This window comes from Lonchura striata, chromosome Z, assembly GCF_050655825.1.
Source record: "Lonchura striata isolate lonStrDom1 chromosome Z, ASM5065582v1, whole genome shotgun sequence".
Classification (NCBI taxonomy): Eukaryota; Metazoa; Chordata; class Aves; order Passeriformes; family Estrildidae; genus Lonchura; species Lonchura striata.
The window spans coordinates 29,564,378-29,592,226 of record NC_140740.1 but is presented as its reverse complement, the minus strand read 5'-3'; the positions used below and the strand labels follow the sequence as shown (position 1 = coordinate 29,592,226).

Sequence of the window (27,849 nt, the reverse complement as noted above, 5' to 3'; positions counted from 1 at the left end):
ATTATGACAATTCCTTCTTTTCTACTTAAAAGAGAGCTCAGAACTTACCTAAATTAACAAGACTATATTCTAAGCTAAACTATCCTCTACTATCTAAGCTATCTAGATTCTACAGTCCTTTGAATTCTCTGCCTGAATTTCCTTAATTTTTAAAAGTTAATCTTTTCATGAAAAAAAAACCCAACAACGGTTTAAGTTGAACCTAGCTAAACTAAGAAAATTCCGGAACCATTACATTTCCTATCTACAGCACAGCCCCTTATTAAAAAGTCAGGGGATGGCTGAATCTCTGCCCAAACACAACACATCCCCTTGCCCCTGCTCGGAGCTGGCACGGCACAAGGGCCTCCTCAGGCGCAAGCGTCTCCTCTCCAGTCTTCCAGCACTTGCTTGGCTGAGGTGACCAGAGCAGCCAGGCTGGAGGCTGGCTCGCCTGAGGTCACAAACGGATGCTGCCCGGAAGAAAAACCAAAAAGAAGGGAACCCCCGTTACTTTCCATGAGCACATCCTCACGGGCCCAAGCAGGACTCCTTGGCTGCCCAAAAGACACACCAAGAGGACCGAGGGCAGCACATTCCCCGTGGGCCTTCCTCTCCTGGAAGCTGCCTCACCCACGCAGCCCACACTCCTCTTGATCCCTGGATGCAGGTGTCCTCAGCTGGCAGGGCTTTTTGCCCCTTTGCTTTTTCTCACCTGCAGGAGTTCCTGGGCAGACCAGCGCCTGTCCTGGTCTGCCTGCAGGCAGCAGCGCAGAAAGTCGCGCAGGAGAGCCGAGTGGTGCCTGGGGTTCTGCAGTTTCGGGGGCCCGTTCGTTTCTATCAGTTCAAAAACCTACAACACATGGATGGAAGAGGGCACTCTAGCTGCTCCTTTCCTAGCCACAACAGCTCTCTCCACACAGAGCCCCCTTTCTAAGCTGCACCTTACCCTGACACGGGCCATCCTCTCATAAGGAGCTTCCCCTTCCACCATTTCCAGCCCCATGATCCCCAGGGACCAGATGTCCACTTTGGGGCCGTAGGCTTCTCCTCTCACCACTTCCGGGGCCATCCAGCTGGGAGTGCCCACTCTGGAGCTGCGCTTGCTGCGCTCAGGGCTGAGCTGAGCGCAGAGGCCAAAGTCAGCTGAGGAGAAAAACAAAGCCTGTCAAAGCCAGCCACCGCTGGCAAACCGGCCTAAAGGATGGCCCACTCCAAGCCTGCCAAGGCCATGCCCAGTCTAGCTGAAAAGGCAGCTGAGCTTGCCTTCCCTGTGGCTGGAGCCAGGGAAATAGGGCATTGGCCATTTCAGAAACACCCTCACGATTCACGCGCGGGCTGAGCAGCGCTTCTGGGGAAGTGGCAGTCACCAAAAAGCAGCCCCACAGCACACGCGGGGAAGGCTGCCCCTGAGCAGGGACGATACCCACCCAGCTTGACAGATCCGTCCATGCCCACGAGAACGTTGCCGCTTTTGATGTCCCTGTGGATGACTTGGCGGGAATGAAGGAAATGCAGTCCTTGCAGGCACTGAGAGAGAAAGGAGGGAAGGAAAGTTAACATTCAGCATCTGATTTAATCCCAGAAGAAAGAAAAGGGCTCCAAGAGGTTGACAGCTTTCTCAGGGAATTGTGAAGGAGGGAGCACTAGCACGGCGCTGTCAAGAGCAAGAGCTTGCTGCTTCAACACTCTTAGAAGTGCTTTGGATATTTCAAAGCGAAGGCATCTGAGCTTGCACGAGTCCATTCTGCCATTGGTACCAAGCACGTGACCTTTGGCTGGCAAGCAGCATGGCAACGATTTCATTGGAAGCCCTGTGGCAGCAGAGGAGGAAGCAGCACATTAGACCTGTTTCAGAATCCCTCGCCATCTGGGCTGCAATGCCGTGCTTTGAAGCTGAGGACATCTCCTTCGCCCTCGGCTTGAAATTCTGCCACCCGCATGCGGGCTTAGAATGTCAAGGAATGTCGGACAGACGGACAGGCTCCAGACAAACATTCAGAGGCAAAGCTGAGAGGAGCAAGCCAGGAAATGAAACAAGTGAGTGTGCACGAGCGCCAGAGGACGGACAGCATGGAAGAGTGCAAGAACAGAGCCTAAGGCGTGCGGGGACTCCAGCAGGCAGTTCCCTTCAGATTAATGCTCTTTCTTCTGCTCTGTGTCGTGAGAGCAGCGCCAAAAGAAAGCCGGGGCCAAGAAATCTCTGCTCTCCTTAACCACCAGCTGACAAGAACCATCCTGGGCAGGCCAGGGGAAGCACAAGCGGGACGCCTCACCTCCCGACAGACGGCGCCTATCTGTCCTTCCTCCAGGTACACTGCCCGGAGCACATCGAACAACGTGCCGCCGTCCATGAACTCCATCACCAGCCAGAGCTCCGCATCCACCAGGTAGCTGAAAGAAGGAAACCACGGCATGGAGAGAGAGGAATGGGCACGGCTCAGGCACCCGAGGGCCTGACCCAGGCTTTTGCAACTGCTCTCCAAGCTACACATGCCAGAAGAGATTACTGAAAGCCAGCTGCAAACTCCTCCCGTGCACATGCAGATGTCTAAAGCTACATAGACGTGAGAATACCCCAACCTGTCTAAGTAGCTGACAATATTGGGATTCCTGCTGTCCCTCATCACCAAGATTTCATTGACAGCCAGCTCCTCAGACATCTTCTCCTGAAGAGACATTATCTTGATGGCCACCTACAAAGACATTGGCCACCATTAACTTGAGAAGTCGCTCCCTGCACGAGACCTCAAGGAACACGGAGCGAGCGCTCGTGCCATGACACAGTGAGCTGTGCCAAACTGCCCTGTTGCCAGACAGCAGAGCTTAGGGAGAAACTGCCGCGGGTATGGACACTTTACCTGTTGTCCTGTGCTGGTGTCGAGGGCTTTATAAACAGCTCCAAAGCCCCTAGAAAGAAAAGGGCAGCAGAAAAAGCCCTTTATAGCCCTGGCAGTGAAAGCAAGCCTAGGCAGGAGATCTCCCTAGGCTGCCTGGACTCCTTAGAAAACGCCTGGCTGCGGCGTCTCTTCAGCCGGCAGCACGGCAGCCCACCAGCCCTCTGCCATGCCGGACAGGGAACACGGAGCTCCCTCATGGAGACCAAGGACCCGTGCAAATCTCCAAGGCACACGCCCACTTGGTTCCATTCCAGTGGAAGGGGGGCTCGATCTCTGTGTGGCTTTGCGCACAGGTGTGCAAGTGGGCTTACATCTGGAGAAGACTAACTTGGAAAACACTGCCTTCAAGAACTGTCCTCAGACAGCTCTTGAGTGGCAAGGTGCCCTTGGAGGCCATACAGACACAGGGCCAGGAGATCTTCCAGGTCCTGCTCCTCACTGCTGCAAGCAAGGCGTCGCTTGCATCAAGTTGTCTTTGCTGATGCTTCCTGACTGCTCTGACTGAGCCGTCCTGAGAGGTGACAGGAGGCAAAGCCCGAGGCTGACCGCGTTTGGAACTGGCCTGACTTCACGCTGGATATTGCACAAGCTGAAGACCCGGCCCACGGTTTGTTCTATGGAGCAGACGTCACACTTACCCTCGTCCAAGTTCTTCAAATGCCCTGTATTTCTTCATTGGCTCGCCCAGACTCACAATGCTCCCTGAGAGAGACAAAAGCAGTGCCAGGAGCTCACTTTCAACCGGAGGCCTTGCTGCCCACACAATCCAAAATGCATGCCCACTGTCAGGAGCTTGAGAGCTCCCTGGGGCCAGTCACTCGCGACGTGCCACGAAAGGCAGCCCAGGCAGAGCCAAGCCAGGCCCAGGTGCCCCCAGAGGCAGCAGGAACACCCCGAGAGCTCCCTCGCTGCCTCAAAGCACAACAACACCTTCTGCAGAGAGGCCTCAGCGCCTCTGAGACCGAGGAGGAACTTCTGGCGCAGCCTGCACCGAGACAGGCAGACAACGCACTGCTCTGGCAGACAAGAAACACGGCAGACGTACTCAGTGTCTTCAGGCCCTGCTCCTCTCTCATCTCGGGCTGCTGGGCTGGGCTGCTGGATGAAGTGCCGGCAGCTGGGGGACAGCTGGCTGCTGCAGGCGATGCCGGTCCAGCGGCACGTTGAATGGCAGAGCCTGTCTTGAGCTGGGACCAGAAAGGATTGCCCGTCAGAAGGGCGGCTGGCACAGACGCCCCGGAGAGCACACGGCAAAAGCAAGGCCTTCGGAAGATGCTGTCGGCCACCGCCAGGCCTCCTCAGCTGGGGGCTTTTGGACGTCCCCTTCCCAAAGGCAATGGGAAAACCACTAAGGCTACTTCGATACAGCCCCTCATGGCCACTTCCATGCTCCATCGTGCTGGCCTTTCTGCACGACGAGTGGAACTAGCCATTGATGGGCTTGCAAAGATCCACACAGAGATCAGAGCAGGGCTCCAGAGCCTTGTTGCGGTTCTTCCTCCTCCTGTGTTTTCCTGGGCAATGAAATCACCCTGGAGCTGGCATGCAACTGTCTGAGCAGAAGCCCAGAGCGTGTCCCTTCTCTGATCCCTTTCACCGATTTCCCCTCTGTATTTCAGGCATTAGGGGGCGGCCCTTCGGGGCTGCATTCCAGCCCTGCTGAGCCCCACCCGCCCTTTACAATGCAGAGCCCTCTAGGATTCTCCTCACCAAACCCTGCTCTGACCATGTGCAAGTGAAGCGCAGTCTACATCATGCCTGAACCTAAGTAGTCCATGGAGTGTGGCTTGTCCCTTCCAGGGGCCAGTGTTTCCCAAATATCCTGCAAGGCTGTCAGCTGAGTCTTTGGACCGCTCTGTCCGCTGGCCACAGGCGGCCCGCATCGCCAGGGGGCACAAGGGGCTCATTTCTACGCTGGGAATAATTGAATGCTGCCTCTTGTCTGATGCCAAGAGGCATTCTCGAGCCCTCTCAGCATCCCAGCAAAGTGATGCTCAAGTGTCAAAGTTCAGGACCCACTGGCCAGGGCTCCCTGGCTTGGCTGAAGCAGCACTAGGTCATGGCAGGCACACAGCCCCCAGCATCTTCAGCCGCAAGCAACAAGGGCTGGGCTTGAAGGCCTGGCTTGAAGCTTGGCCCTGCATCCAAGGCAGTGCCAGGCTCAGATGCCACTTACTGGCTCTGCAAGTTCAGCCTGTGGAGGGACAGCAGCTGGAGGCTTGCTGCTGTTTTGCTCCTCTTCAGCCTCTCCATCTGTAACAGTGCCAGCCAGACGAGGCGCTGACCCTGCGGCTGAGCCCTGCAGACAGACAGAAGTGAGAGAGACTGGGAACAGCCAACCCTTGCAGCAGCTGCTTTCTACTGCGCTGGGAAAGCACCCAGAATAAGGGCAAATCATAGACTTGGATACAAGTGGCATTCTGAGTCATGAAAGCCCTCGGAAGATGGCTGAATGAGGTGCTACTGCCTCTTGCTGTGCATTTGATCTTCCATGCTGGCTAGAAGCAGCAAGACACCTTGGAGCTGTCACATTTGCTTTTCACCTCTTGAAAGGCTCTTGATGGGAAAATAAGGAAGGAGCCAGTGCTCCCTTTGCTACTGCTGCTGCCACCAGGCAGCTGGCCTTTCCTTCAGCCTCCCACGCTGGCACTCTACACTCTACTGCAACAGGCCAAGCTCACAGCTTGCTGCACAGTTCTAACATGCCAGCAACGTCAGGGGTTCCTTTGCCACTCACCAAAGCACAGGCTTTTCTCCATCCACGTGTGAGGTGACCTGCAGGGAGCAAGGGAAAAGGAACCAGAGGCCCTTAGAAAAGTGCCTTTTGCTGGGGGCTCCCACAGCACAAGTCATTCCCAACGGAGAGCATTTCCCTTTCCCAACATGCCTCCAGGAGCAAGAGCCCTTTCCCACAGCAAGCGAGAGAACAAACAAGGACACTAGAGTAGGCGCTGTCTACGTTTGGGCCTCTTTTGCCAGGAAAGAAACAGAAACACGGCCAAGGAAATGCAACAGCTCAAGCAGTTTTTCCTCTTCTCTTCCCAGTATTTTATAGATCGTTTTTTTAATTGCATGCACAAGCCATTCCCATCAATTGCTGGAAGACAATACAACAGCAAAGCTTCCACAAAGGGCCCCTTTGCTGTGGCAGCTCTCCGCTGCAGCGGCCCCAGAACAGCTCCTGCCTTCAGCAGCAAACCCTAACTGGACTGGAGTTTGTGCTGCATCGCCAGGGGAATGGCTACCTTGGCGCAGCCTAGAAAGGGTCAAGGCACACAGCCAAGGCCTCTAAATGGCAGCATTTGGAGCAAAAGGGGCTTTCCTTCACTCCTGGAGAGAGCCACAGGGTTTTGAGAAGTACTTCTGAGCATCTCCCCTCAGAGTCTATAATTTCCAGGTTGTCTTGGTTGAAGCAGCAAGCTGAGGAAATGACACACTCCACTGCCACGCGCTGTCCCGGGGAGGGAAGGCAAGCGCTGCAGGCTGCAAATTACATTGCAAACGCTCTGCACCTACCACCCAGTACAGATACCCCCTTCTTAGCTGATGCTGCTGGCAGGAGATTTACCAAACTGGTGGCATCCTAACGGCAGTTTTGTTCCCTGATCAACTCGGTCACTACCGCGGCGAATGGAGCAGAGCGAAGCAAAAGCCAGGGGACGCCAGCCCCAGGATAAACCTTTACTTACGAGTCAGGTGGGTCAGGTAATATCCAGAATAAGCAACGGTAAAGATGGTGCAAACCGCGGCACAGACCTGCCCGAACATTTTGGCCGTGCTCTGCTGCTTCGCACACTGAATGCCACCCAAGGGGTAAAGCAAGACTCCTCTCGGGGTGCAGGCCGTCTGCTGAGAACTCCTTGGTCGCAGGGATCCTCCTGCAGGGAGCGAGCGGAAAAGCTGCTCTGGACAACAGGCCTCGGGCTCACCGGGACATCGCTGTGCTGTGACGCGGCACTGTGACGTGGCACCGCTCCCTTGACCTCACAATAGCAGCTGCTCTGGGTTTGTTGTGCCCAGCAACCAAACCTTCTGTACAGATGACGCAAAAGAAAAGCCTGGGAAGTTCTGCTCAGTCGTGAAGCAGCAGAACATGTCCTTCCAGTCCATAAGCCAGAGCTCAAGGCGTCCCAGGGCAACTCAGAAGACACGGCAGCCCAGCCTGCACGCGAGAACAGAAAGCAAGTGTGCTTCTTCTCCCTGGCATCTTAGTTGGTTCTGAAAAGCCAGCTTCTTCCATGACATGTAGGGGGAAAAAGAAGCAAAGAAAATAAATTTCCAGGAGTATTGCAGTGTGCAGATGCTTCTTGAGCACACCGGTGCATGCTGATTTTTTTCTCCCACTCTGTTTGCTGCACGGCCTCCCTTTTGTGGCAGGGAGATGCTGGCTTAGCTCTTGACACAAAGCTCCTCTTGTCCTGCTTGCTCTTTCTCTGGCCACTGAAAGCCTCAGAACAACCACAGGAGCTCTGCAGTGGTTCCTGGGCTGCCACAGTTGTGTTGTGTTGGAGCTCTGGCAGCAGCCTGCAGCCCACTGCTCTGCAATGCCCTGCAGATGTTGAGCCCAAGGAAGGGCCCTTTGGAACAGGCCAAAGCCACAGTCTCACAGATGTTTGCCCAGGCTCCATGCTCCCTGTAAGATTCCTGGCGGACACTTGCACAGCCACATCCCAATGAAAATGAGTTGTAGTCATTCCCCTCTCTGTTAAAATCTTCAGCTAGACCCAGGAGCCAGCTTGAAAGCAGAAAGGAATTACTGCGTGAGACGGCGGAAAAGTGCACGCAACTCCTCTGGAAATCAACTCGGTTCACCTGTAGAACAAGGATGCCAGACTTGCTTTCCTGGTGACTCCGCACCCGCAAGTCCTCTGCTGGTGGACAGCACAGTCCAGTCTTTCAAGGAGCTTTACCCTGGGCTCCTCACACTTCAGAAGCTGAGGGTGGCATTTCAAAATCAATGCAATTGATGCAAGGCCCAGCACTATCTTCAAATTCTCTTGCTGAAACACTGCAGTAGTTACCCAGAAGGATTGCCTCCATTGGAAAGCATCTCATTTTCCCCATTTCCAAGTCCGCTCACATCAACCAGCAAATTGTAGGGCTTTGGAGAAGGAGGAATGACACGGTAGCATGGAAAGCCCAGTGTAGGCCCTCAGGCCCCCTTGAGCAGGGCGCTTTGTTCCCCAGAGGTTCAAGAGAGGGAAGCGTAAGGAAGACGTGCCCTTTCGACCCTCCTTTACTCCTCAGCACCAAGTGACCGCCAGGAAACGGGGGACAGCCAGGCCAGGTCCCTCATCCTAACCCAGCGTGAGGGGCAGCTGGCACGGAGGGACACAAGGGCACGGTGGGGAACATCTCAGCCAGGCAGGTGGGGCGGTGTGGGGCAGCTGTCGGGGAAGGTGTGTGGGGCAGGCCAGGGCCACTCTGGCAAGGGGGAGAGCCTTGGGCCGCTCGGAAGCAGCGCAAAGCCGTGAACGGGAGAGCCCGTCCGCAGCGCACAGCTTGGAAGGCACTGACCAGCTTAGGCACAGCGTGACACGCAAGGGAACACTCCAGGGCTCTGGGGGGTTTAGAGGTTTTATTGCCAGTCATGCTGAAAGCAAGAGCTGGAACAGAGCATCTCCTGGTTACTTCACCATCTTCATCTTCCTCAATCTGTCCTCCAGGTGGCCTCCTCCAGGTGGCCAGTTCAGGCAGACAACTCGTGGGACATGCCTGCTCCAGATCTGCTCAATCCCACATTCTTCTTGGATAGCTCAATTCTTCTGATGACAATTCATTCATTTCTCCTTAAGGGATAATTCTGAGCTTCCCTACATCAACACTACTCTACTCTTTTCTAAACAATGCTTCATGAATGAAGCCTTCTATGGTCTCTAGTCCTAACTAAAGACAGCTAAGCTCAGAAAACCTCAAAACATTACATTTCCTATCTACAGCAGAGCTCCTCGTAAAACTCAGGGGATGGCTGAAGCTCTGCCTATGCACGATCCATCCCCGTTTCCCTCCCCTGAGCTGGCAGGGCACGAGGGCCTCCTCAGGCGCAGGCGTCTGCACGCCAGTTTTCCTGCACTTGCTTTCCCCACTTGCGGTAAGCAAAGCTGCTTACCTCAGCGTGATCTCTGGGCCTCTGCAAGGGACTGTCCAGCTTAGCTAGAGCATGGCAAGGAAGGGAGTCTTCCAACGCTCGGCCTATGTCAGAGTTTTATTGCCACTCTGGCTGAAACAAAGTGTCCCCTCACTACTTCTGCATCTTTATCATTCTGCCCGGCAGCTGGCCTGATCAGGCTGACAGCTTGTAGCGCCTGCACAGTGCACTTCTGCTGCATCACAGCTTTTCCTCTCACAGCTTAATTCTGATTATGACAATTCCTTCTTTTCTACTTAAAAGAGAGCTCAGAACTTACCTAAATTAACAAGACTATATTCTAAGCTAAACTATCCTCTACTATCTAAGCTATCTAGATTCTACAGTCCTTTGAATTCTCTGCCTGAATTTCCTTAATTTTTAAAAGTTAATCTTTTCATGAAAAAAAAAAAACCCAACAACGGTTTAAGTTGAACCTAGCTAAACTAAGAAAATTCCGGAACCATTACATTTCCTATCTACAGCACAGCCTCTTATTAAAAAGTCAGGGGATGGCTGAATCTCTGCCCAAACACAACACATCCCCTTGCCCCTGCTCGGAGCTGGCACGGCACAAGGGCCTCCTCAGGCGCAAGCGTCTCCTCTCCAGTCTTCCAGCACTTGCTTGGCTGAGGTGACCAGAGCAGCCAGGCTGGAGGCTGGCTCGCCTGAGGTCACAAACGGATGCTGCCCGGAAGAAAAACCAAAAAGAAGGGAACCCCCGTTACTTTCCATGAGCACATCCTCACGGGCCCAAGCAGGTCTCCTTGGCTGCCCAAAAGACACACCAAGAGGACCGAGGGCAGCACATTCCCCGTGGGCCTTCCTCTCCTGGAAGCTGCCTCACCCACGCAGCCCACACTCCTCTTGATCCCTGGATGCAGGTGTCCTCAGCTGGCAGGGCTTTTTGCCCCTTTGCTTTTTCTCACCTGCAGGAGTTCCTGGGCAGACCAGCGCCTGTCCTGGTCTGCCTGCAGGCAGCAGCGCAGAAAGTCGCGCAGGAGAGCCGAGTGGTGCCTGGGGTTCTGCAGTTTCGGGGGCCCGTTCGTTTCTATCAGTTCAAAAACCTACAACACATGGATGGAAGAGGGCACTCTAGCTGCTCCTTTCCTAGCCACAACAGCTCTCTCCACACAGAGCCCCCTTTCTAAGCTGCACCTTACCCTGACACGGGCCATCCTCTCATAAGGAGCTTCCCCTTCCACCATTTCCAGCCCCATGATCCCCAGGGACCAGATGTCCACTTTGGGGCCGTAGGCTTCTCCTCTCACCACTTCCGGGGCCATCCAGCTGGGAGTGCCCACTCTGGAGCTGCGCTTGCTGCGCTCAGGGCTGAGCTGAGCGCAGAGGCCAAAGTCAGCTGAGGAGAAAAACAAAGCCTGTCAAAGCCAGCCACCGCTGGCAAACCGGCCTAAAGGATGGCCCACTCCAAGCCTGCCAAGGCCATGCCCAGTCTAGCTGAAAAGGCAGCTGAGCTTGCCTTCCCTGTGGCTGGAGCCAGGGAAATAGGGCATTGGCCATTTCAGAAACACCCTCACGATTCACGCGCTGGCTGAGCAGCGCTTCTGGGGAAGTGGCAGTCACCAAAAAGCAGCCCCACAGCACACGCGGGGAAGGCTGCCCCTGAGCAGGGACGATACCCACCCAGCTTGACAGATCCGTCCATGCCCACGAGAACGTTGCCGCTTTTGATGTCCCTGTGGATGACTTGGCGGGAATGAAGGAAATGCAGTCCTTGCAGGCACTGAGAGAGAAAGGAGGGAAGGAAAGTTAACATTCAGCATCTGATTTAATCCCAGAAGAAAGAAAAGGGCTCCAAGAGGTTGACAGCTTTCTCAGGGAATTGTGAAGGAGGGAGCACTAGCACGGCGCTGTCAAGAGCAAGAGCTTGCTGCTTCAACACTCTTAGAAGTGCTTTGGATATTTCAAAGCGAAGGCATCTGAGCTTGCACGAGTCCATTCTGCCATTGGTACCAAGCACGTGACCTTTGGCTGGCAAGCAGCATGGCAACGATTTCATTGGAAGCCCTGTGGCAGCAGAGGAGGAAGCAGCACATTAGACCTGTTTCAGAATCCCTCGCCATCTGGGCTGCAATGCCGTGCTTTGAAGCTGAGGACATCTCCTTCGCCCTCGGCTTGAAATTCTGCCACCCGCATGCGGGCTTAGAATGTCAAGGAATGTCGGACAGACGGACAGGCTCCAGACAAACATTCAGAGGCAAAGCTGAGAGGAGCAAGCCAGGAAATGAAACAAGTGAGTGTGCACGAGCGCCAGAGGACGGACAGCATGGAAGAGTGCAAGAACAGAGCCTAAGGCGTGCGGGGACTCCAGCAGGCAGTTCCCTTCAGATTAATGCTCTTTCTTCTGCTCTGTGTCGTGAGAGCAGCGCCAAAAGAAAGCCGGGGCCAAGAAATCTCTGCTCTCCTTAACCACCAGCTGACAAGAACCATCCTGGGCAGGCCAGGGGAAGCACAAGCGGGACGCCTCACCTCCCGACAGACGGCGCCTATCTGTCCTTCCTCCAGGTACACTGCCCGGAGCACATCGAACAACGTGCCGCCGTCCATGAACTCCATCACCAGCCAGAGCTCCGCATCCACCAGGTAGCTGAAAGAAGGAAACCACGGCATGGAGAGAGAGGAATGGGCACGGCTCAGGCACCCGAGGGCCTGACCCAGGCTTTTGCAACTGCTCTCCAAGCTACACATGCCAGAAGAGATTACTGAAAGCCAGCTGCAAACTCCTCCCGTGCACATGCAGATGTCTAAAGCTACATAGACGTGAGAATACCCCAACCTGTCTAAGTAGCTGACAATATTGGGATTCCTGCTGTCCCTCATCACCAAGATTTCATTGACAGCCAGCTCCTCAGACATCTTCTCCTGAAGAGACATTATCTTGATGGCCACCTACAAAGACATTGGCCACCATTAACTTGAGAAGTCGCTCCCTGCACGAGACCTCAAGGAACACGGAGCGAGCGCTCGTGCCATGACACAGTGAGCTGTGCCAAACTGCCCTGTTGCCAGACAGCAGAGCTTAGGGAGAAACTGCCGTGGGTATGGACACTTTACCTGTTGTCCTGTGCTGGTGTCGAGGGCTTTATAAACAGCTCCAAAGCCCCTAGAAAGAAAAGGGCAGCAGAAAAAGCCCTTTATAGCCCTGGCAGTGAAAGCAAGCCTAGGCAGGAGATCTCCCTAGGCTGCCTGGACTCCTTAGAAAACGCCTGGCTGCGGCGTCTCTTCAGCCGGCAGCACGGCAGCCCACCAGCCCTCTGCCATGCCGGACAGGGAACACGGAGCTCCCTCATGGAGACCAAGGACCCGTGCAAATCTCCAAGGCACACGCCCACTTGGTTCCATTCCAGTGGAAGGGGGGCTCGATCTCTGTGTGGCTTTGCGCACAGGTGTGCAAGTGGGCTTACATCTGGAGAAGACTAACTTGGAAAACACTGCCTTCAAGAACTGTCCTCAGACAGCTCTTGAGTGGCAAGGTGCCCTTGGAGGCCATACAGACACAGGGCCAGGAGATCTTCCAGGTCCTGCTCCTCACTGCTGCAAGCAAGGCGTCGCTTGCATCAAGTTGTCTTTGCTGATGCTTCCTGACTGCTCTGACTGAGCCGTCCTGAGAGGTGACAGGAGGCAAAGCCCGAGGCTGACCGCGTTTGGAACTGGCCTGACTTCACGCTGGATATTGCACAAGCTGAAGACCCGGCCCACGGTTTGTTCTATGGAGCAGACGTCACACTTACCCTCGTCCAAGTTCTTCAAATGCCCTGTATTTCTTCATTGGCTCGCCCAGACTCACAATGCTCCCTGAGAGAGACAAAAGCAGTGCCAGGAGCTCACTTTCAACCGGAGGCCTTGCTGCCCACACAATCCAAAATGCATGCCCACTGTCAGGAGCTTGAGAGCTCCCTGGGGCCAGTCACTCGCGACGTGCCACAAAAGGCAGCCCAGGCAGAGCCAAGCCAGGCTCAGCTGTCCCCAGAGGCAGCAGGAACACCCCGAGCGCTCCCTCGCTGCCTCAAAGCACAACAACAGCTTCTGCAGAGAGGCCTCAGCGCCTCTGAGACCGAGGAGGAACTTCTGGCGCAGCCTGCACCGAGACAGGCAGACAACGCACTGCTCTGGCAGACAAGAAACACGGCAGACGTACTCAGTGTCTTCAGGCCCTGCTCCTCTCTCATCTCGGGCTGCTGGGCTGGGCTGCTGGATGAAGTGCCGGCTGCTGCAGGCGATGCCGGTCCAGCGGCACGTTGAATGGCAGAGCCTGTCTTGAGCTGGGACCAGAAAGGATTGCCCGTCAGAAGGGCGGCTGGCACAGACGCCCCGGAGAGCACACGGCAAAAGCAAGGCCTTCGGAAGATGCTGTCGGCCACCGCCAGGCCTCCTCAGCTGGGGGCTTTTGGACGTCCCCTTCCCAAAGGCAATGGGAAAACCACTAAGGCTACTTCGATACAGCCCCTCATGGCCACTTCCATGCTCCATCGTGCTGGCCTTTCTGCACGACGAGTGGAACTAGCCATTGATGGGCTTGCAAAGATCCACACAGAGATCAGAGCAGGGCTCCAGAGCCTTGTTGCGGTTCTTCCTCCTCCTGTGTTTTCCTGGGCAATGAAATCACCCTGGAGCTGGCATGCAACTGTCTGAGCAGAAGCCCAGAGCGTGTCCCTTCTCTGATCCCTTTCACCGATTTCCCCTCTGTATTTCAGGCATTAGGGGGCGGCCCTTCGGGGCTGCATTCCAGCCCTGCTGAGCCCCACCCGCCCTTTACAATGCAGAGCCCTCTAGGATTCTCCTCACCAAACCCTGCTCTGACCATGTGCAAGTGAAGCGCAGTCTACATCATGCCTGAACCTAAGTAGTCCATGGAGTGTGGCTTGTCCCTTCCAGGGGCCAGTGTTTCCCAAATATCCTGCAAGGCTGTCAGCTGAGTCTTTGGACCGCTCTGTCCGCTGGCCACAGGCGGCCCGCATCGCCAGAGGGCACAAGGGGCTCATTTCTACGCTGGGAATAATTGAATGCTGCCTCTTGTCTGATGCCAAGAGGCATTCTCGAGCCCTCTCAGCATCCCAGCAAAGTGATGCTCAAGTGTCAAAGTTCAGGACCCATTGGCCAGGGCTCCCTGGCTTGGCTGAAGCAGCACTAGGTCATGGCAGGCACACAGCCCCCAGCATCTTCAGCCGCAAGCAACAAGGGCTGGGCTTGAAGGCCTGGCTTGAAGCTTGGCCCTGCATCCAAGGCAGTGCCAGGCTCAGATGCCACTTACTGGCTCTGCAAGTTCAGCCTGTGGAGGGACAGCAGCTGGAGGCTTGATGCTGTTTTGCTCCTCTTCAGCCTCTCCATCTGTAACAGTGCCAGCCAGACGAGGCGCTGACCCTGCGGCTGAGCCCTGCAGACAGACAGAAGTGAGAGAGACTGGGAACAGCCAACCCTTGCAGCAGCTGCTTTCTACTGCGCTGGGAAAGCACCAGAATAAGGGCAAATCATAGACTTGGATACAAGTGGCATTCTGAGTCATGAAAGCCCTCGGAAGATGGCTGAATGAGGTGCTACTGCCTCTTGCTGTGCATTTGATCTTCCATGCTGGCTAGAAGCAGCAAGACACCTTGGAGCTGTCACATTTGCTTTTCACCTCTTGAAAGGCTCTTGATGGGAAAATAAGGAAGGAGCCAGTGCTCCCTTTGCTACTGCTGCTGCCACCAGGCAGCTGGCCTTTCCTTCAGCCTCCCACGCTGGCACTCTACACTCTACTGCAACAGGCCAAGCTCACAGCTTGCTGCACAGTTCTAACATGCCAGCAACGTCAGGGGTTCCTTTGCCACTCACCAAAGCACAGGCTTTTCTCCATCCACGTGTGAGGTGACCTGCAGGGAGCAAGGGAAAAGGAACCAGAGGCCCTTAGAAAAGTGCCTTTTGCTGGGGGCTCCCACAGCACAAGTCATTCCCAACGGAGAGCATTTCCCTTTCCCAACATGCCTCCAGGAGCAAGAGCCCTTTCCCACAGCAAGCGAGAGAACAAACAAGGACACTAGAGTAGGCGCTGTCTACGTTTGGGCCTCTTTTGCCAGGAAAGAAACAGAAACACGGCCAAGGAAATGCAACAGCTCAAGCAGTTTTTCCTCTTCTCTTCCCAGTATTTTATAGATCGTTTTTTTAATTGCATGCACAAGCCATTCCCATCAATTGCTGGAAGACAATACAACAGCAAAGCTTCCACAAAGGGCCCCTTTGCTGTGGCAGCTCTCCGCTGCAGCGGCCCCAGAACAGCTCCTGCCTTCAGCAGCAAACCCTAACTGGACTGGAGTTTGTGCTGCATCGCCAGGGGAATGGCTACCTTGGCGCAGCCTAGAAAGGGTCAAGGCACACAGCCAAGGCCTCTAAATGGCAGCATTTGGAGCAAAAGGGGCTTTCCTTCACTCCTGGAGAGAGCCACAGGGTTTTGAGAAGTACTTCTGAGCATCTCCCCTCAGAGTCTATAATTTCCAGGTTGTCTTGGTTGAAGCAGCAAGCTGAGGAAATGACACACTCCACTGCCACGCGCTGTCCCGGGGAGGGAAGGCAAGCGCTGCAGGCTGCAAATTACATTGCAAACGCTCTGCACCTACCACCCAGTACAGATACCCCCTTCTTAGCTGATGCTGCTGGCAGGAGATTTACCAAACTGGTGGCATCCTAACGGCAGTTTTGTTCCCTGATCAACTCGGTCACTACCGCGGCGAATGGAGCAGAGCGAAGCAAAAGCCAGGGGACGCCAGCCCCAGGATAAACCTTTACTTACGAGTCAGGTGGGTCAGGTAATATCCAGAATAAGCAACGGTAAAGATGGTGCAAACCGCGGCACAGACCTGCCCGAACATTTTGGCCGTGCTCTGCTGCTTCGCACATTGAATGCCACCCAAGGGGTAAAGCAAGACTCCTCTCGGGGTGCAGGCCGTCTGCTGAGAACTCCTTGGTCGCAGGGATCCTCCTGCAGGGAGCGAGCGGAAAAGCTGCTCTGGACAACAGGCCTCGGGCTCACCGGGACATCGCTGTGCTGTGACGCGGCACTGTGACGTGGCACCGCTCCCTTGACCTCACAATAGCAGCTGCTCTGGGTTTGTTGTGCCCAGCAACCAAACCTTCTGTACAGATGACGCAAAAGAAAAGCCTGGGAAGTTCTGCTCAGTCGTGAAGCAGCAGAACATGTCCTTCCAGTCCATAAGCCAGAGCTCAAGGCGTCCCAGGGCAACTCAGAAGACACGGCAGCCCAGCCTGCACGCGAGAACAGAAAGCAAGTGTGCTTCTTCTCCCTGGCATCTTAGTTGGTTCTGAAAAGCCAGCTTCTTCCATGACATGTAGGGGGAAAAAGAAGCAAAGAAAATAAATTTCCAGGAGTATTGCAGTGTGCAGATGCTTCTTGAGCACACCGGTGCATGCTGATTTTTTTCTCCCACTCTGTTTGCTGCACGGCCTCCCTTTTGTGGCAGGGAGATGCTGGCTTAGCTCTTGACACAAAGCTCCTCTTGTCCTGCTTGCTCTTTCTCTGGCCACTGAAAGCCTCAGAACAACCACAGGAGCTCTGCAGTGGTTCCTGGGCTGCCACAGTTGTGTTGTGTTGGAGCTCTGGCAGCAGCCTGCAGCCCACTGCTCTGCAATGCCCTGCAGATGTTGAGCCCAAGGAAGGGCCCTTTGGAACAGGCCAAAGCCACAGTCTCACAGATGTTTGCCCAGGCTCCATGCTCCCTGTAAGATTCCTGGCGGACACTTGCACAGCCACATCCCAATGAAAATGAGTTGTAGTCATTCCCCTCTCTGTTAAAATCTTCAGCTAGACCCAGGAGCCAGCTTGAAAGCAGAAAGGAATTACTGCGTGAGACGGCGGAAAAGTGCACGCAACTCCTCTGGAAATCAACTCGGTTCACCTGTAGAACAAGGATGCCAGACTTGCTTTCCTGGTGACTCCGCACCCGCAAGTCCTCTGCTGGTGGACAGCACAGTCCAGTCTTTCAAGGAGCTTTACCCTGGGCTCCTCACACTTCAGAAGCTGAGGGTGGCATTTCAAAATCAATGCAATTGATGCAAGGCCCAGCACTATCTTCAAATTCTCTTGCTGAAACACTGCAGTAGTTACCCAGAAGGATTGCCTCCATTGGAAAGCATCTCATTTTCCCCATTTCCAAGTCCGCTCACATCAACCAGCAAATTGTAGGGCTTTGGAGAAGGAGGAATGACACGGTAGCATGGAAAGCCCAGTGTAGGCCCTCAGGCCCCCTTGAGCAGGGCGCTTTGTTCCCCAGAGGTTCAAGAGAGGGAAGCGTAAGGAAGACGTGCCCTTTCGACCCTCCTTTACTCCTCAGCACCAAGTGACCGCCAGGAAACGGGGGACAGCCAGGCCAGGTCCCTCATCCTAACCCAGCGTGAGGGGCAGCTGGCACGGAGGGACACAAGGGCACGGTGGGGAACATCTCAGCCAGGCAGGTGGGGCGGTGTGGGGCAGCTGTCGGGGAAGGTGTGTGGGGCAGGCCAGGGCCACTCTGGCAAGGGGGAGAGCCTTGGGCCGCTCGGAAGCAGCGCAAAGCCGTGAACGGGAGAGCCCGTCCGCAGCGCACAGCTTGGAAGGCACTGACCAGCTTAGGCACAGCGTGACACGCAAGGGAACACTCCAGGGCTCTGGGGGGTTTAGAGGTTTTATTGCCAGTCATGCTGAAAGCAAGAGCTGGAACAGAGCATCTCCTGGTTACTTCACCATCTTCATCTTCCTCAATCTGTCCTCCAGGTGGCCTCCTCCAGGTGGCCAGTTCAGGCAGACAACTCGTGGGACATGCCTGCTCCAGATCTGCTCAATCCCACATTCTTCTTGGATAGCTCAATTCTTCTGATGACAATTCATTCATTTCTCCTTAAGGGATAATTCTGAGCTTCCCTACATCAACACTACTCTACTCTTTTCTAAACAATGCTTCATGAATGAAGCCTTCTATGGTCTCTAGTCCTAACTAAAGACAGCTAAGCTCAGAAAACCTCAAAACATTACATTTCCTATCTACAGCAGAGCTCCTCGTAAAACTCAGGGGATGGCTGAAGCTCTGCCTATGCACGATCCATCCCCGTTTCCCTCCCCTGAGCTGGCAGGGCACGAGGGCCTCCTCAGGCGCAGGCGTCTGCACGCCAGTTTTCCTGCACTTGCTTTCCCCACTTGCGGTAAGCAAAGCTGCTTACCTCAGCGTGATCTCTGGGCCTCTGCAAGGGACTGTCCAGCTTAGCTAGAGCATGGCAAGGAAGGGAGTCTTCCAACGCTCGGCCTATGTCAGAGTTTTATTGCCACTCTGGCTGAAACAAAGTGTCCCCTCACTACTTCTGCATCTTTATCATTCTGCCCGGCAGCTGGCCTGATCAGGCTGACAGCTTGTAGCGCCTGCACAGTGCACTTCTGCTGCATCACAGCTTTTCCTCTCACAGCTTAATTCTGATTATGACAATTCCTTCTTTTCTACTTAAAAGAGAGCTCAGAACTTACCTAAATTAACAAGACTATATTCTAAGCTAAACTATCCTCTACTATCTAAGCTATCTAGATTCTACAGTCCTTTGAATTCTCTGCCTGAATTTCCTTAATTTTTAAAAGTTAATCTTTTCATGAAAAAAAAAAAACCCAACAACGGTTTAAGTTGAACCTAGCTAAACTAAGAAAATTCCGGAACCATTACATTTCCTATCTACAGCACAGCCTCTTATTAAAAAGTCAGGGGATGGCTGAATCTCTGCCCAAACACAACACATCCCCTTGCCCCTGCTCGGAGCTGGCACGGCACAAGGGCCTCCTCAGGCGCAAGCGTCTCCTCTCCAGTCTTCCAGCACTTGCTTGGCTGAGGTGACCAGAGCAGCCAGGCTGGAGGCTGGCTCGCCTGAGGTCACAAACGGATGCTGCCCGGAAGAAAAACCAAAAAGAAGGGAACCCCCGTTACTTTCCATGAGCACATCCTCACGGGCCCAAGCAGGACTCCTTGGCTGCCCAAAAGACACACCAAGAGGACCGAGGGCAGCACATTCCCCGTGGGCCTTCCTCTCCTGGAAGCTGCCTCACCCACGCAGCCCACACTCCTCTTGATCCCTGGATGCAGGTGTCCTCAGCTGGCAGGGCTTTTTGCCCCTTTGCTTTTTCTCACCTGCAGGAGTTCCTGGGCAGACCAGCGCCTGTCCTCGTCTGCCTGCAGGCAGCAGCGCAGAAAGTCGCGCAGGAGAGCCGAGTGGTGCCTGGGGTTCTGCAGTTTCGGGGGCCCGTTCGTTTCTATCAGTTCAAAAACCTACAACACATGGATGGAAGAGGGCACTCTAGCTGCTCCTTTCCTAGCCACAACAGCTCTCTCCACACAGAGGCCCCTTTCTAAGCTGCACCTTACCCTGACATGGGCCATCCTCTCATAAGGAGCTTCCCCTTCCACCATTTCCAGCCCCATGATCCCCAGGGACCAGATGTCCGCTTTGGGGCCGTAGGCTTCTCCTCTCACCACTTCCGGGGCCATCCAGCTGGGAGTGCCCACTCTGGAGCTGCGCTTGCTGCGCTCAGGGCTGAGCTGAGCGCAGAGGCCAAAGTCAGCTGAGGAGAAAAACAAAGCCTGTCAAAGCCAGCCACCGCTGGCAAACCGGCCTAAAGGATGGCCCACTCCAAGCCTGCCAAGGCCATGCCCAGTCTAGCTGAAAAGGCAGCTGAGCTTGCCTTCCCTGTGGCTGGAGCCAGGGAAATAGGGCATTGGCCATTTCAGAAACACCCTCACGATTCACGCGCTGGCTGAGCAGCGCTTCTGGGGAAGTGGCAGTCACCAAAAAGCAGCCCCACAGCACACGCGGGGAAGGCTGCCCCTGAGCAGGGACGATACCCACCCAGCTTGACAGATCCGTCCATGCCCACGAGAACGTTGCCGCTTTTGATGTCCCTGTGGATGACTTGGCGGGAATGAAGGAAATGCAGTCCTTGCAGGCACTGAGAGAGAAAGGAGGGAAGGAAAGTTAACATTCAGCATCTGATTTAATCCCAGAAGAAAGAAAAGGGCTCCAAGAGGTTGACAGCTTTCTCAGGGAATTGTGAAGGAGGGAGCACTAGCACGGCGCTGTCAAGAGCAAGAGCTTGCTGCTTCAACACTCTTAGAAGTGCTTTGGATATTTCAAAGCGAAGGCATCTGAGCTTGCACGAGTCCATCCTGCCATTGGTACCAAGCACGTGACCTTTGGCTGGCAAGCAGCATGGCAACGATTTCATTGGAAGCCCTGTGGCAGCAGAGGAGGAAGCAGCACATTAGACCTGTTTCAGAATCCCTCGCCATCTGGGCTGCAATGCCGTGCTTTGAAGCTGAGGACATCTCCTTCGCCCTCGGCTTGAAATTCTGCCACCCGCATGCGGGCTTAGAATGTCAAGGAATGTCGGACAGACGGACAGGCTCCAGACAAACATTCAGAGGCAAAGCTGAGAGGAGCAAGCCAGGAAATGAAACAAGTGAGTGTGCACGAGCGCCAGAGGACGGACAGCATGGAAGAGTGCAAGAACAGAGCCTAAGGCGTGCGGGAACTCCAGCAGGCAGTTCCCTTCAGATTAATGCTCTTTCTTCTGCTCTGTGTCGTGAGAGCAGCGCCAAAAGAAAGCCGGGGCCAAGAAATCTCTGCTCTCCTTAACCACCAGCTGACAAGAACCATCCTGGGCAGGCCAGGGGAAGCACAAGCGGGACGCCTCACCTCCCGACAGACGGCGCCTATCTGTCCTTCCTCCAGGTACACTGCCCGGAGCACATCGAACAACGTGCCGCCGTCCATGAACTCCATCACCAGCCAGAGCTCCGCATCCACCAGGTAGCTGAAAGAAGGAAACCACGGCATGGAGAGAGAGGAATGGGCACGGCTCAGGCACCCGAGGGCCTGACCCAGGCTTTTGCAACTGCTCTCCAAGCTACACATGCCAGAAGAGATTACTGAAAGCCAGCTGCAAACTCCTCCCGTGCACATGCAGATGTCTAAAGCTACATAGACGTGAGAATACCCCAACCTGTCTAAGTAGCTGACAATATTGGGATTCCTGCTGTCCCTCATCACCAGGATTTCATTGACAGCCAGCTCCTCAGACATCTTCTCCTGAAGAGACATTATCTTGATGGCCACCTACAAAGACATTGGCCACCATTAACTTGAGAAGTCGCTCCCTGCACGAGACCTCAAGGAACACGGAGCGAGCGCTCGTGCCATGACACAGTGAGCTGTGCCAAACTGCCCTGTTGCCAGACAGCAGAGCTTAGGGAGAAACTGCCGTGGGTATGGACACTTTACCTGTTGTCCTGTGCTGGTGTCGAGGGCTTTATAAACAGCTCCAAAGCCCCTAGAAAGAAAAGGGCAGCAGAAAAAGCCCTTTATAGCCCTGGCAGTGAAAGCAAGCCTAGGCAGGAGATCTCCCTAGGCTGCCTGGACTCCTTAGAAAACGCCTGGCTGCGGCGTCTCTTCAGCCGGCAGCACGGCAGCCCACCAGCCCTCTGCCATGCCGGACAGGGAACACGGCGCTCCCTCATGGAGACCAAGGACCCGTGCAAATCTCCAAGGCACACGCCCACTTGGTTCCATTCCAGTGGAAGGGGGGCTCGATCTCTGTGTGGCTTTGCGCACAGGTGTGCAAGTGGGCTTACATCTGGAGAAGACTAACTTGGAAAACACTGCCTTCAAGAACTGTCCTCAGACAGCTCTTGAGTGGCAAGGTGCCCTTGGAGGCCATACAGACACAGGGCCAGGAGATCTTCCAGGTCCTGCTCCTCACTGCTGCAAGCAAGGCGTCGCTTGCATCAAGTTGTCTTTGCTGATGCTTCCTGACTGCTCTGACTGAGCCGTCCTGAGAGGTGACAGGAGGCAAAGCCCGAGGCTGACCGCGTTTGGAACTGGCCTGACTTCACGCTGGATATTGCACAAGCTGAAGACCCGGCCCACGGTTTGTTCTATGGAGCAGACGTCACACTTACCCTCGTCCAAGTTCTTCAAATGCCCTGTATTTCTTCATTGGCTCGCCCAGACTCACAATGCTCCCTGAGAGAGACAAAAGCAGTGCCAGGAGCTCACTTTCAACCGGAGGCCTTGCTGCCCACACAATCCAAAATGCATGCCCACTGTCAGGAGCTTGAGAGCTCCCTGGGGCCAGTCACTCGCGACGTGCCACAAAAGGCAGCCCAGGCAGAGCCAAGCCAGGCTCAGCTGTCCCCAGAGGCAGCAGGAACACCCCGAGCGCTCCCTCGCTGCCTCAAAGCACAACAACAGCTTCTGCAGAGAGGCCTCAGCGCCTCTGAGACCGAGGAGGAACTTCTGGCGCAGCCTGCACCGAGACACGCAGACAACGCACTGCTCTGGCAGACAAGAAACACGGCAGACGTACTCAGTGTCTTCAGGCCCTGCTCCTCTCTCATCTCGGGCTGCTGGGCTGGGCTGCTGGATGAAGTGCCGGCAGTTGGGGGACAGCTGGCCGCTGCAGGCGATGCCGGTCCAGCGGCACGTTGAATGGCAGAGCCTGTCTTGAGCTGGGACCAGAAAGGATTGCCCGTCAGAAGGGCGGCTGGCACAGACGCCCCGGAGAGCACACGGCAAAAGCAAGGCCTTCGGAAGATGCTGTCGGCCACCGCCAGGCCTCCTCAGCTGGGGGCTTTTGGACGTCCCCTTCCCAAAGGCAATGGGAAAACCACTAAGGCTACTTCGATACAGCCCCTCATGGCCACTTCCATGCTCCATCGTGCTGGCCTTTCTGCACGACGAGTGGAACTAGCCATTGATGGGCTTGCAAAGATCCGCACAGAGATCAGAGCAGGGCTCCAGAGCCTTGTTGCGGTTCTTCCTCCTCCTGTGTTTTCCTGGGCAATGAAATCACCCTGGAGCTGGCATGCAACTGTCTGAGCAGAAGCCCAGAGCGTGTCCCTTCTCTGATCCCTTTCACCAATTTCCCCTCTGTATTTCAGGCATTAGGGGGCGGCCCTTCGGGGCTGCATTCCAGCCCTGCTGAGCCCCACCCGCCCTTTACAATGCAGAGCCCTCTAGGATTCTCCTCACCAAACCCTGCTCTGACCATGTGCAAGTGAAGCGCAGTCTACATCATGCCTGAACCTAAGTAGTCCATGGAGTGTTGCTTGTCCCTTCCAGGGGCCAGTGTTTCCCAAATATCCTGCAAGGCTGTCAGCTGAGTCTTTGGACCGCTCTGTCTGCTGGCCACAGGCGGCCCGCATCGCCAGGGGGCACAAGGGGCTCATTTCTACGCTGGGAATAATTGAATGCTGCCTCTTGTCTGATGCCAAGAGGCATTCTCGAGCCCTCTCAGCATCCCAGCAAAGTGATGCTCAAGTGTCAAAGTTCAGGACCCACTGGCCAGGGCTCCCTGGCTTGGCTGAAGCAGCACTAGGTCATGGCAGGCACACAGCCCCCAGCATCTTCAGCTGCAAGCAACAAGGGCTGGGCTTGAAGGCCTGGCTTGAAGCTTGGCCCTGCATCCAAGGCAGTGCCAGGCTCAGATGCCACTTACTGGCTCTGCAAGTTCAGCCTGTGGAGGGACAGCAGCTGGAGGCTTGCTGCTGTTTTGCTCCTCTTCAGCCTCTCCCTCTGTAACAGTGCCAGCCAGACGAGGCGCTGACCCTGCGGCTGAGCCCTGCAGACAGACAGAAGTGAGAGAGACTGGGAACAGCCAACCCTTGCAGCAGCTGCTTTCTACTGCGCTGGGAAAGCACCCAGAATAAGGGCAAATCATAGACTTGGATACAAGTGGCATTCTGAGTCATGAAAGCCCTCGGAAGATGGCTGAATGAGGTGCTACTGCCTCTTGCTGTGCATTTGATCTTCCATGCTGGCTAGAAGCAGCAAGACACCTTGGAGCTGTCACATTTGCTTTTCACCTCTTGAAAGGCTCTTGATGGGAAAATAAGGAAGGAGCCAGCGCTCCCTTTGCTACTGCTGCTGCCACCAGGCAGCTGGCCTTTCCTTCAGCCTCCCACGCTGGCACTCTACACTCTACTGCAACAGGCCAAGCTCACAGCTTGCTGCACAGTTCTAACACACCAGCAACGTCAGGGGTTCCTTTGCCACTCACCAAAGCACAGGCTTTTCTCCATCCACGTGTGAGGTGACCTGCAGGGAGCAAGGGAAAAGGAACCAGAGGCCCTTAGAAAAGTGCCTTTTGCTGGGGGCTCCCACAGCACAAGTCATTCCCAACGGAGAGCATTTCCCTTTCCTAACATGCCTCCAGGAGCAAGAGCCCTTTCCCACAGCAAGCGAGAGAACAAACAAGGACACTAGAGTAGGCGCTGTCTACGTTTGGGCCTCTTTTGCCAGGAAAGAAACAGAAACACGGCCAAGGAAATGCAACAGCTCAAGCAGTTTTTCCTCTTCTCTTCCCAGTATTTTATAGATCGTTTTTTTAATTGCATGCACAAGCCATTCCCATCAATTGCTGGAAGACAATACAACAGCAAAGCTTCCACAAAGGGCCCCTTTGCTGTGGCAGCTCTCCGCTGCAGCGGCCCCAGAACAGCTCCTGCCTTCAGCAGCAAACCCTAACTGGACTGGAGTTTGTGCTGCATCGCCAGGGGAATGGCTACCTTGGGGCAGCCTAGAAAGGGTCAAGGCACACAGCCAAGGCCTCTAAATGGCAGCATTTGGAGCAAAAGGGGCTTTCCTTCACTCCTGGAGAGAGCCACAGGGTTTTGAGAAGTACTTCTGAGCATCTCCCCTCAGAGTCTACAATTTCCAGGTTGTCTTGGTTGAAGCAGCAAGCTGAGGAAATGACACACTCCACTGCCACGCGCTGTCCCGGGGAGGGAAGGCAAGCGCTGCAGGCTGCAAATTACATTGCAAACGCTCTGCACCTACCACCCAGTACAGATACCCCCTTCTTAGCTGATGCTGCTGGCAGGAGATTTACCAAACTGGTGGCATCCTAACGGCAGTTTTGTTCCCTGATCAACTCGGTCACTACCGCGGCGAATGGAGCAGAGCGAAGCAAAAGCCAGGGGACGCCAGCCCCAGGATAAACCTTTACTTACGAGTCAGGTGGGTCAGGTAATATCCAGAATAAGCAACGGTAAAGATGGTGCAAACCGCGGCACAGACCTGCCCGAACATTTTGGCCGTGCTCTGCTGCTTCGCACACTGAATGCCACCCAAGGGGTAAAGCAAGACTCCTCTCGGGGTGCAGGCCGTCTGCTGAGAACTCCTTGGTCGCAGGGATCCTCCTGCAGGGAGCGAGCGGAAAAGCTGCTCTGGACAACCAGGCCTCGGGCTCACCGGGACATCGCTGTGCTGTGACGCGGCACTGTGACGTGGCACCGCTCCCTTGACCTCACAATAGCAGCTGCTCTGGGTTTGTTGTGCCCAGCAACCAAACCTTCTGTACAGATGACGCAAAAGAAAAGCCTGGGAAGTTCTGCTCAGTCGTGAAGCAGCAGAACATGTCCTTCCAGTCCATAAGCCAGAGCTCAAGGCGTCCCAGGGCAACTCGGAAGACACGGCGGCCCAGCCTGCACGCGAGAACAGAAAGCAAGTGTGCTTCTTCTCCCTGGCATCTTAGTTGGTTCTGAAAAGCCAGCTTCTTCCATGACATGTAGGGGGAAAAAGAAGCAAAGAAAATAAATTTCCAGGAGTATTGCAGCGTGCAGATGCTTCTTGAGCACACCGGTGCATGCTGATTTTTTCTCCCACTCTGTTTGCTGCACGGCCTCCCTTTTGTGGCAGGGAGATGCTGGCTTAGCTCTTGACACAAAGCTCCTCTTGTCCTGCTTGCTCTTTCTCTGGCCACTGAAAGCCTCAGAACAACCACAGGAGCTCTGCAGTGGTTCCTGGGCTGCCACAGTTGTGTTGTGTTGGAGCTCTGGCAGCAGCCTGCAGCCCACTGCTCTGCAATGCCCTGCAGATGTCGAGCCCAAGGAAGGGCCCTTTGGAACAGGCCAAAGCCGCAGTCTCACAGATGTTTGCCCAGGCTCCATGCTCCCTGTAAGATTCCTGGCGGACACTTGCACAGCCACATCCCAATGAAAATGAGTTGTAGTCATTCCCCTCTCTGTTAAAATCTTCAGCTAGACCCAGGAGCCAGCTTGAAAGCAGAAAGGAATTACTGCGTGAGACGGCGGAAAAGTGCACGCAACTCCTCTGGAAATCAACTCGGTTCACCTGTAGAACAAGGATGCCAGACTTGCTTTCCTGGTGACTCCGCACCCGCAAGTCCTCTGCTGGTGGACAGCACAGTCCAGTCTTTCAAGGAGCTTTACCCTGGGCTCCTCACACTTCAGAAGCTGAGGGTGGCATTTCAAAATCAATGCAATTGATGCAAGGCCCAGCACTATCTTCAAATTCTCTTGCTGAAACACTGCAGTAGTTACCCAGAAGGATTGCCTCCATTGGAAAGCATCTCATTTTCCCCATTTCCAAGTCCGCTCACATCAACCAGCAAATTGTAGGGCTTTGGAGAAGGAGGAATGACACGGTAGCATGGAAAGCCCAGTGTAGGCCCTCAGGCCCCCTTGAGCAGGGCGCTTTGGTGCCCCAGAGGTTCAAGAGAGGGAAGCGTAAGGAAGACGTGCCCTTTCGACCCTCCTTTACTCCTCAGCACCAAGTGACCGCCAGGAAACGGGGGACAGCCAGGCCAGGTCCCTCATCCTGACCCAGCGTGAGGGGCAGCTGGCACGGAGGGACACAAGGGCACGGTGGGGAACATCTCAGCCAGGCAGGTGGGGCGGTGTGGGGCAGCTGTCGGGGAAGGTGTGTGGGGCAGGCCAGGGCCACTCTGGCAAGGGGGAGAGCCTTGGGCCGCTCGGAAGCAGCGCAAAGCCGTGAACGGGAGAGCCCGTCCGCAGCGCACAGCTTGGAAGGCACTGACCAGCTTAGGCACAGCGTGACACGCAAGGGAACACTCCAGGGCTCTGGGGGGTTTAGAGGTTTTATTGCCAGTCATGCTGAAAGCAAGAGCTGGAACAGAGCATCTCCTGGTTACTTCACCATCTTCATCTTCCTCAATCTGTCCTCCAGGTGGCCTCCTCCAGGTGGCCAGTTCAGGCAGACAACTCGTGGGACATGCCTGCTCCAGATCTGCTCAATCCCACATTCTTCTTGGATAGCTCAATTCTTCTGATGACAATTCATTCATTTCTCCTTAAGGGATAATTCTGAGCTTCCCTACATCAACACTACTCTACTCTTTTCTAAACAATGCTTCATGAATGAAGCCTTCTATGGTCTCTAGTCCTAACTAAAGACAGCTAAGCTCAGAAAACCTCAAAACATTACATTTCCTATCTACAGCAGAGCTCCTCGTAAAACTCAGGGGATGGCTGAAGCTCTGCCTATGCACGATCCATCCCCGTTTCCCTCCCCTGAGCTGGCAGGGCACGAGGGCCTCCTCAGGCGCAGGCGTCTGCACGCCAGTTTTCCTGCACTTGCTTTCCCCACTTGCGGTAAGCAAAGCTGCTTACCTCAGCGTGATCTCTGGGCCTCTGCAAGGGACTGTCCAGCTTAGCTAGAGCATGGCAAGGAAGGGAGTCTTCCAACGCTCGGCCTATGTCAGAGTTTTATTGCCACTCTGGCTGAAACAAAGTGTCCCCTCACTACTTCTGCATCTTTATCATTCTGCCCGGCAGCTGGCCTGATCAGGCTGACAGCTTGTAGCGCCTGCACAGTGCACTTCTGCTGCATCACAGCTTTTCCTCTCACAGCTTAATTCTGATTATGACAATTCCTTCTTTTCTACTTAAAAGAGAGCTCAGAACTTACCTAAATTAACAAGACTATATTCTAAGCTAAACTATCCTCTACTATCTAAGCTATCTAGATTCTACAGTCCTTTGAATTCTCTGCCTGAATTTCCTTAAT

At 54.7% G+C, this 27,849-nt stretch overlaps 3 protein-coding genes across 3 annotated transcripts; all 3 read right to left on the bottom strand.

Annotated features, from left to right (window-relative positions):
* Window positions 1-350: 350 nt before the first annotated feature.
* Window positions 351-8,175, bottom strand: LOC144248233 (serine/threonine-protein kinase PAK 3-like). Its single transcript, XM_085568013.1, has 14 exons — window positions 8,130-8,175; window positions 7,637-7,750; window positions 6,569-6,757; window positions 5,165-5,178; window positions 5,056-5,073; window positions 3,925-4,066; window positions 3,518-3,581; window positions 2,841-2,889; window positions 2,563-2,675; window positions 2,256-2,373; window positions 1,410-1,509; window positions 929-1,125; window positions 695-832; window positions 351-452 (listed from the first exon to the last, which is right to left on the bottom strand). The coding sequence occupies exons 1-14, from the start codon at window positions 8,173-8,175 to the stop codon at window positions 351-353; spliced, it is 1,404 nt and encodes a 467-aa protein (XP_085424139.1).
* Window positions 8,176-9,591: 1,416 nt separating this feature from the next.
* On the bottom strand, window positions 9,592-17,397 carry LOC144248234 (serine/threonine-protein kinase PAK 3-like). The gene is made up of 14 exons (XM_085568012.1): window positions 17,352-17,397; window positions 16,859-16,972; window positions 15,791-15,979; window positions 14,839-14,876; window positions 14,279-14,401; window positions 13,166-13,289; window positions 12,759-12,822; window positions 12,082-12,130; window positions 11,804-11,916; window positions 11,497-11,614; window positions 10,651-10,750; window positions 10,170-10,366; window positions 9,936-10,073; window positions 9,592-9,693 (listed from the first exon to the last, which is right to left on the bottom strand). Exons 1-14 carry the CDS (start codon window positions 17,395-17,397, stop codon window positions 9,592-9,594), a joined length of 1,515 nt encoding a protein of 504 aa, XP_085424138.1.
* A 1,416-nt stretch (window positions 17,398-18,813) lies between these two features.
* LOC146763758 (serine/threonine-protein kinase PAK 3-like) lies at window positions 18,814-26,639 on the bottom strand. The gene is made up of 14 exons (XM_085568011.1): window positions 26,594-26,639; window positions 26,100-26,213; window positions 25,032-25,220; window positions 23,628-23,641; window positions 23,519-23,536; window positions 22,388-22,529; window positions 21,981-22,044; window positions 21,304-21,352; window positions 21,026-21,138; window positions 20,719-20,836; window positions 19,873-19,972; window positions 19,392-19,588; window positions 19,158-19,295; window positions 18,814-18,915 (listed from the first exon to the last, which is right to left on the bottom strand). The coding sequence occupies exons 1-14, from the start codon at window positions 26,637-26,639 to the stop codon at window positions 18,814-18,816; spliced, it is 1,404 nt and encodes a 467-aa protein (XP_085424137.1).
* Between the last annotated feature and the right edge of the window lie 1,210 nt (window positions 26,640-27,849).

Excerpts from the sequence above, each read along its gene's own strand:
- LOC144248233 (XM_085568013.1), bottom strand. The coding sequence starts at position 8,175 with ATGAGGGACCTGGCCTGGCTGTCCCCCGTTTCCTGGCGGTCACTTG. Across the intron at positions 7,751-8,129 it reads CGTTTCCTGGCGGTCACTTG|CAGAGGACTTGCGGGTGCGG; the intron begins GTGCTGAGGAGT and ends GCTGTCCACCAG. Across the intron at positions 1,126-1,409 it reads GGACGGATCTGTCAAGCTGG|CTGACTTTGGCCTCTGCGCT; the intron begins GTGGGTATCGTC and ends TTTTCTCCTCAG.
- LOC144248234 (XM_085568012.1), bottom strand. The coding sequence starts at position 17,397 with ATGAGGGACCTGGCCTGGCTGTCCCCCGTTTCCTGGCGGTCACTTG. Across the intron at positions 11,615-11,803 it reads ATTGTCAGCTACTTAGACAG|CTACCTGGTGGATGCGGAGC; the intron begins GTTGGGGTATTC and ends TCCTTCTTTCAG. Across the intron at positions 10,751-11,496 it reads TAGGCGCCGTCTGTCGGGAG|TGCCTGCAAGGACTGCATTT; the intron begins GTGAGGCGTCCC and ends TTTCTCTCTCAG.
- LOC146763758 (XM_085568011.1), bottom strand. The coding sequence starts at position 26,639 with ATGAGGGACCTGGCCTGGCTGTCCCCCGTTTCCTGGCGGTCACTTG. Across the intron at positions 26,214-26,593 it reads CGTTTCCTGGCGGTCACTTG|CAGAGGACTTGCGGGTGCGG; the intron begins GTGCTGAGGAGT and ends GCTGTCCACCAG. Across the intron at positions 21,353-21,980 it reads TTTGAAGAACTTGGACGAGG|GGGCTTTGGAGCTGTTTATA; the intron begins GTAAGTGTGACG and ends TTTTCTTTCTAG.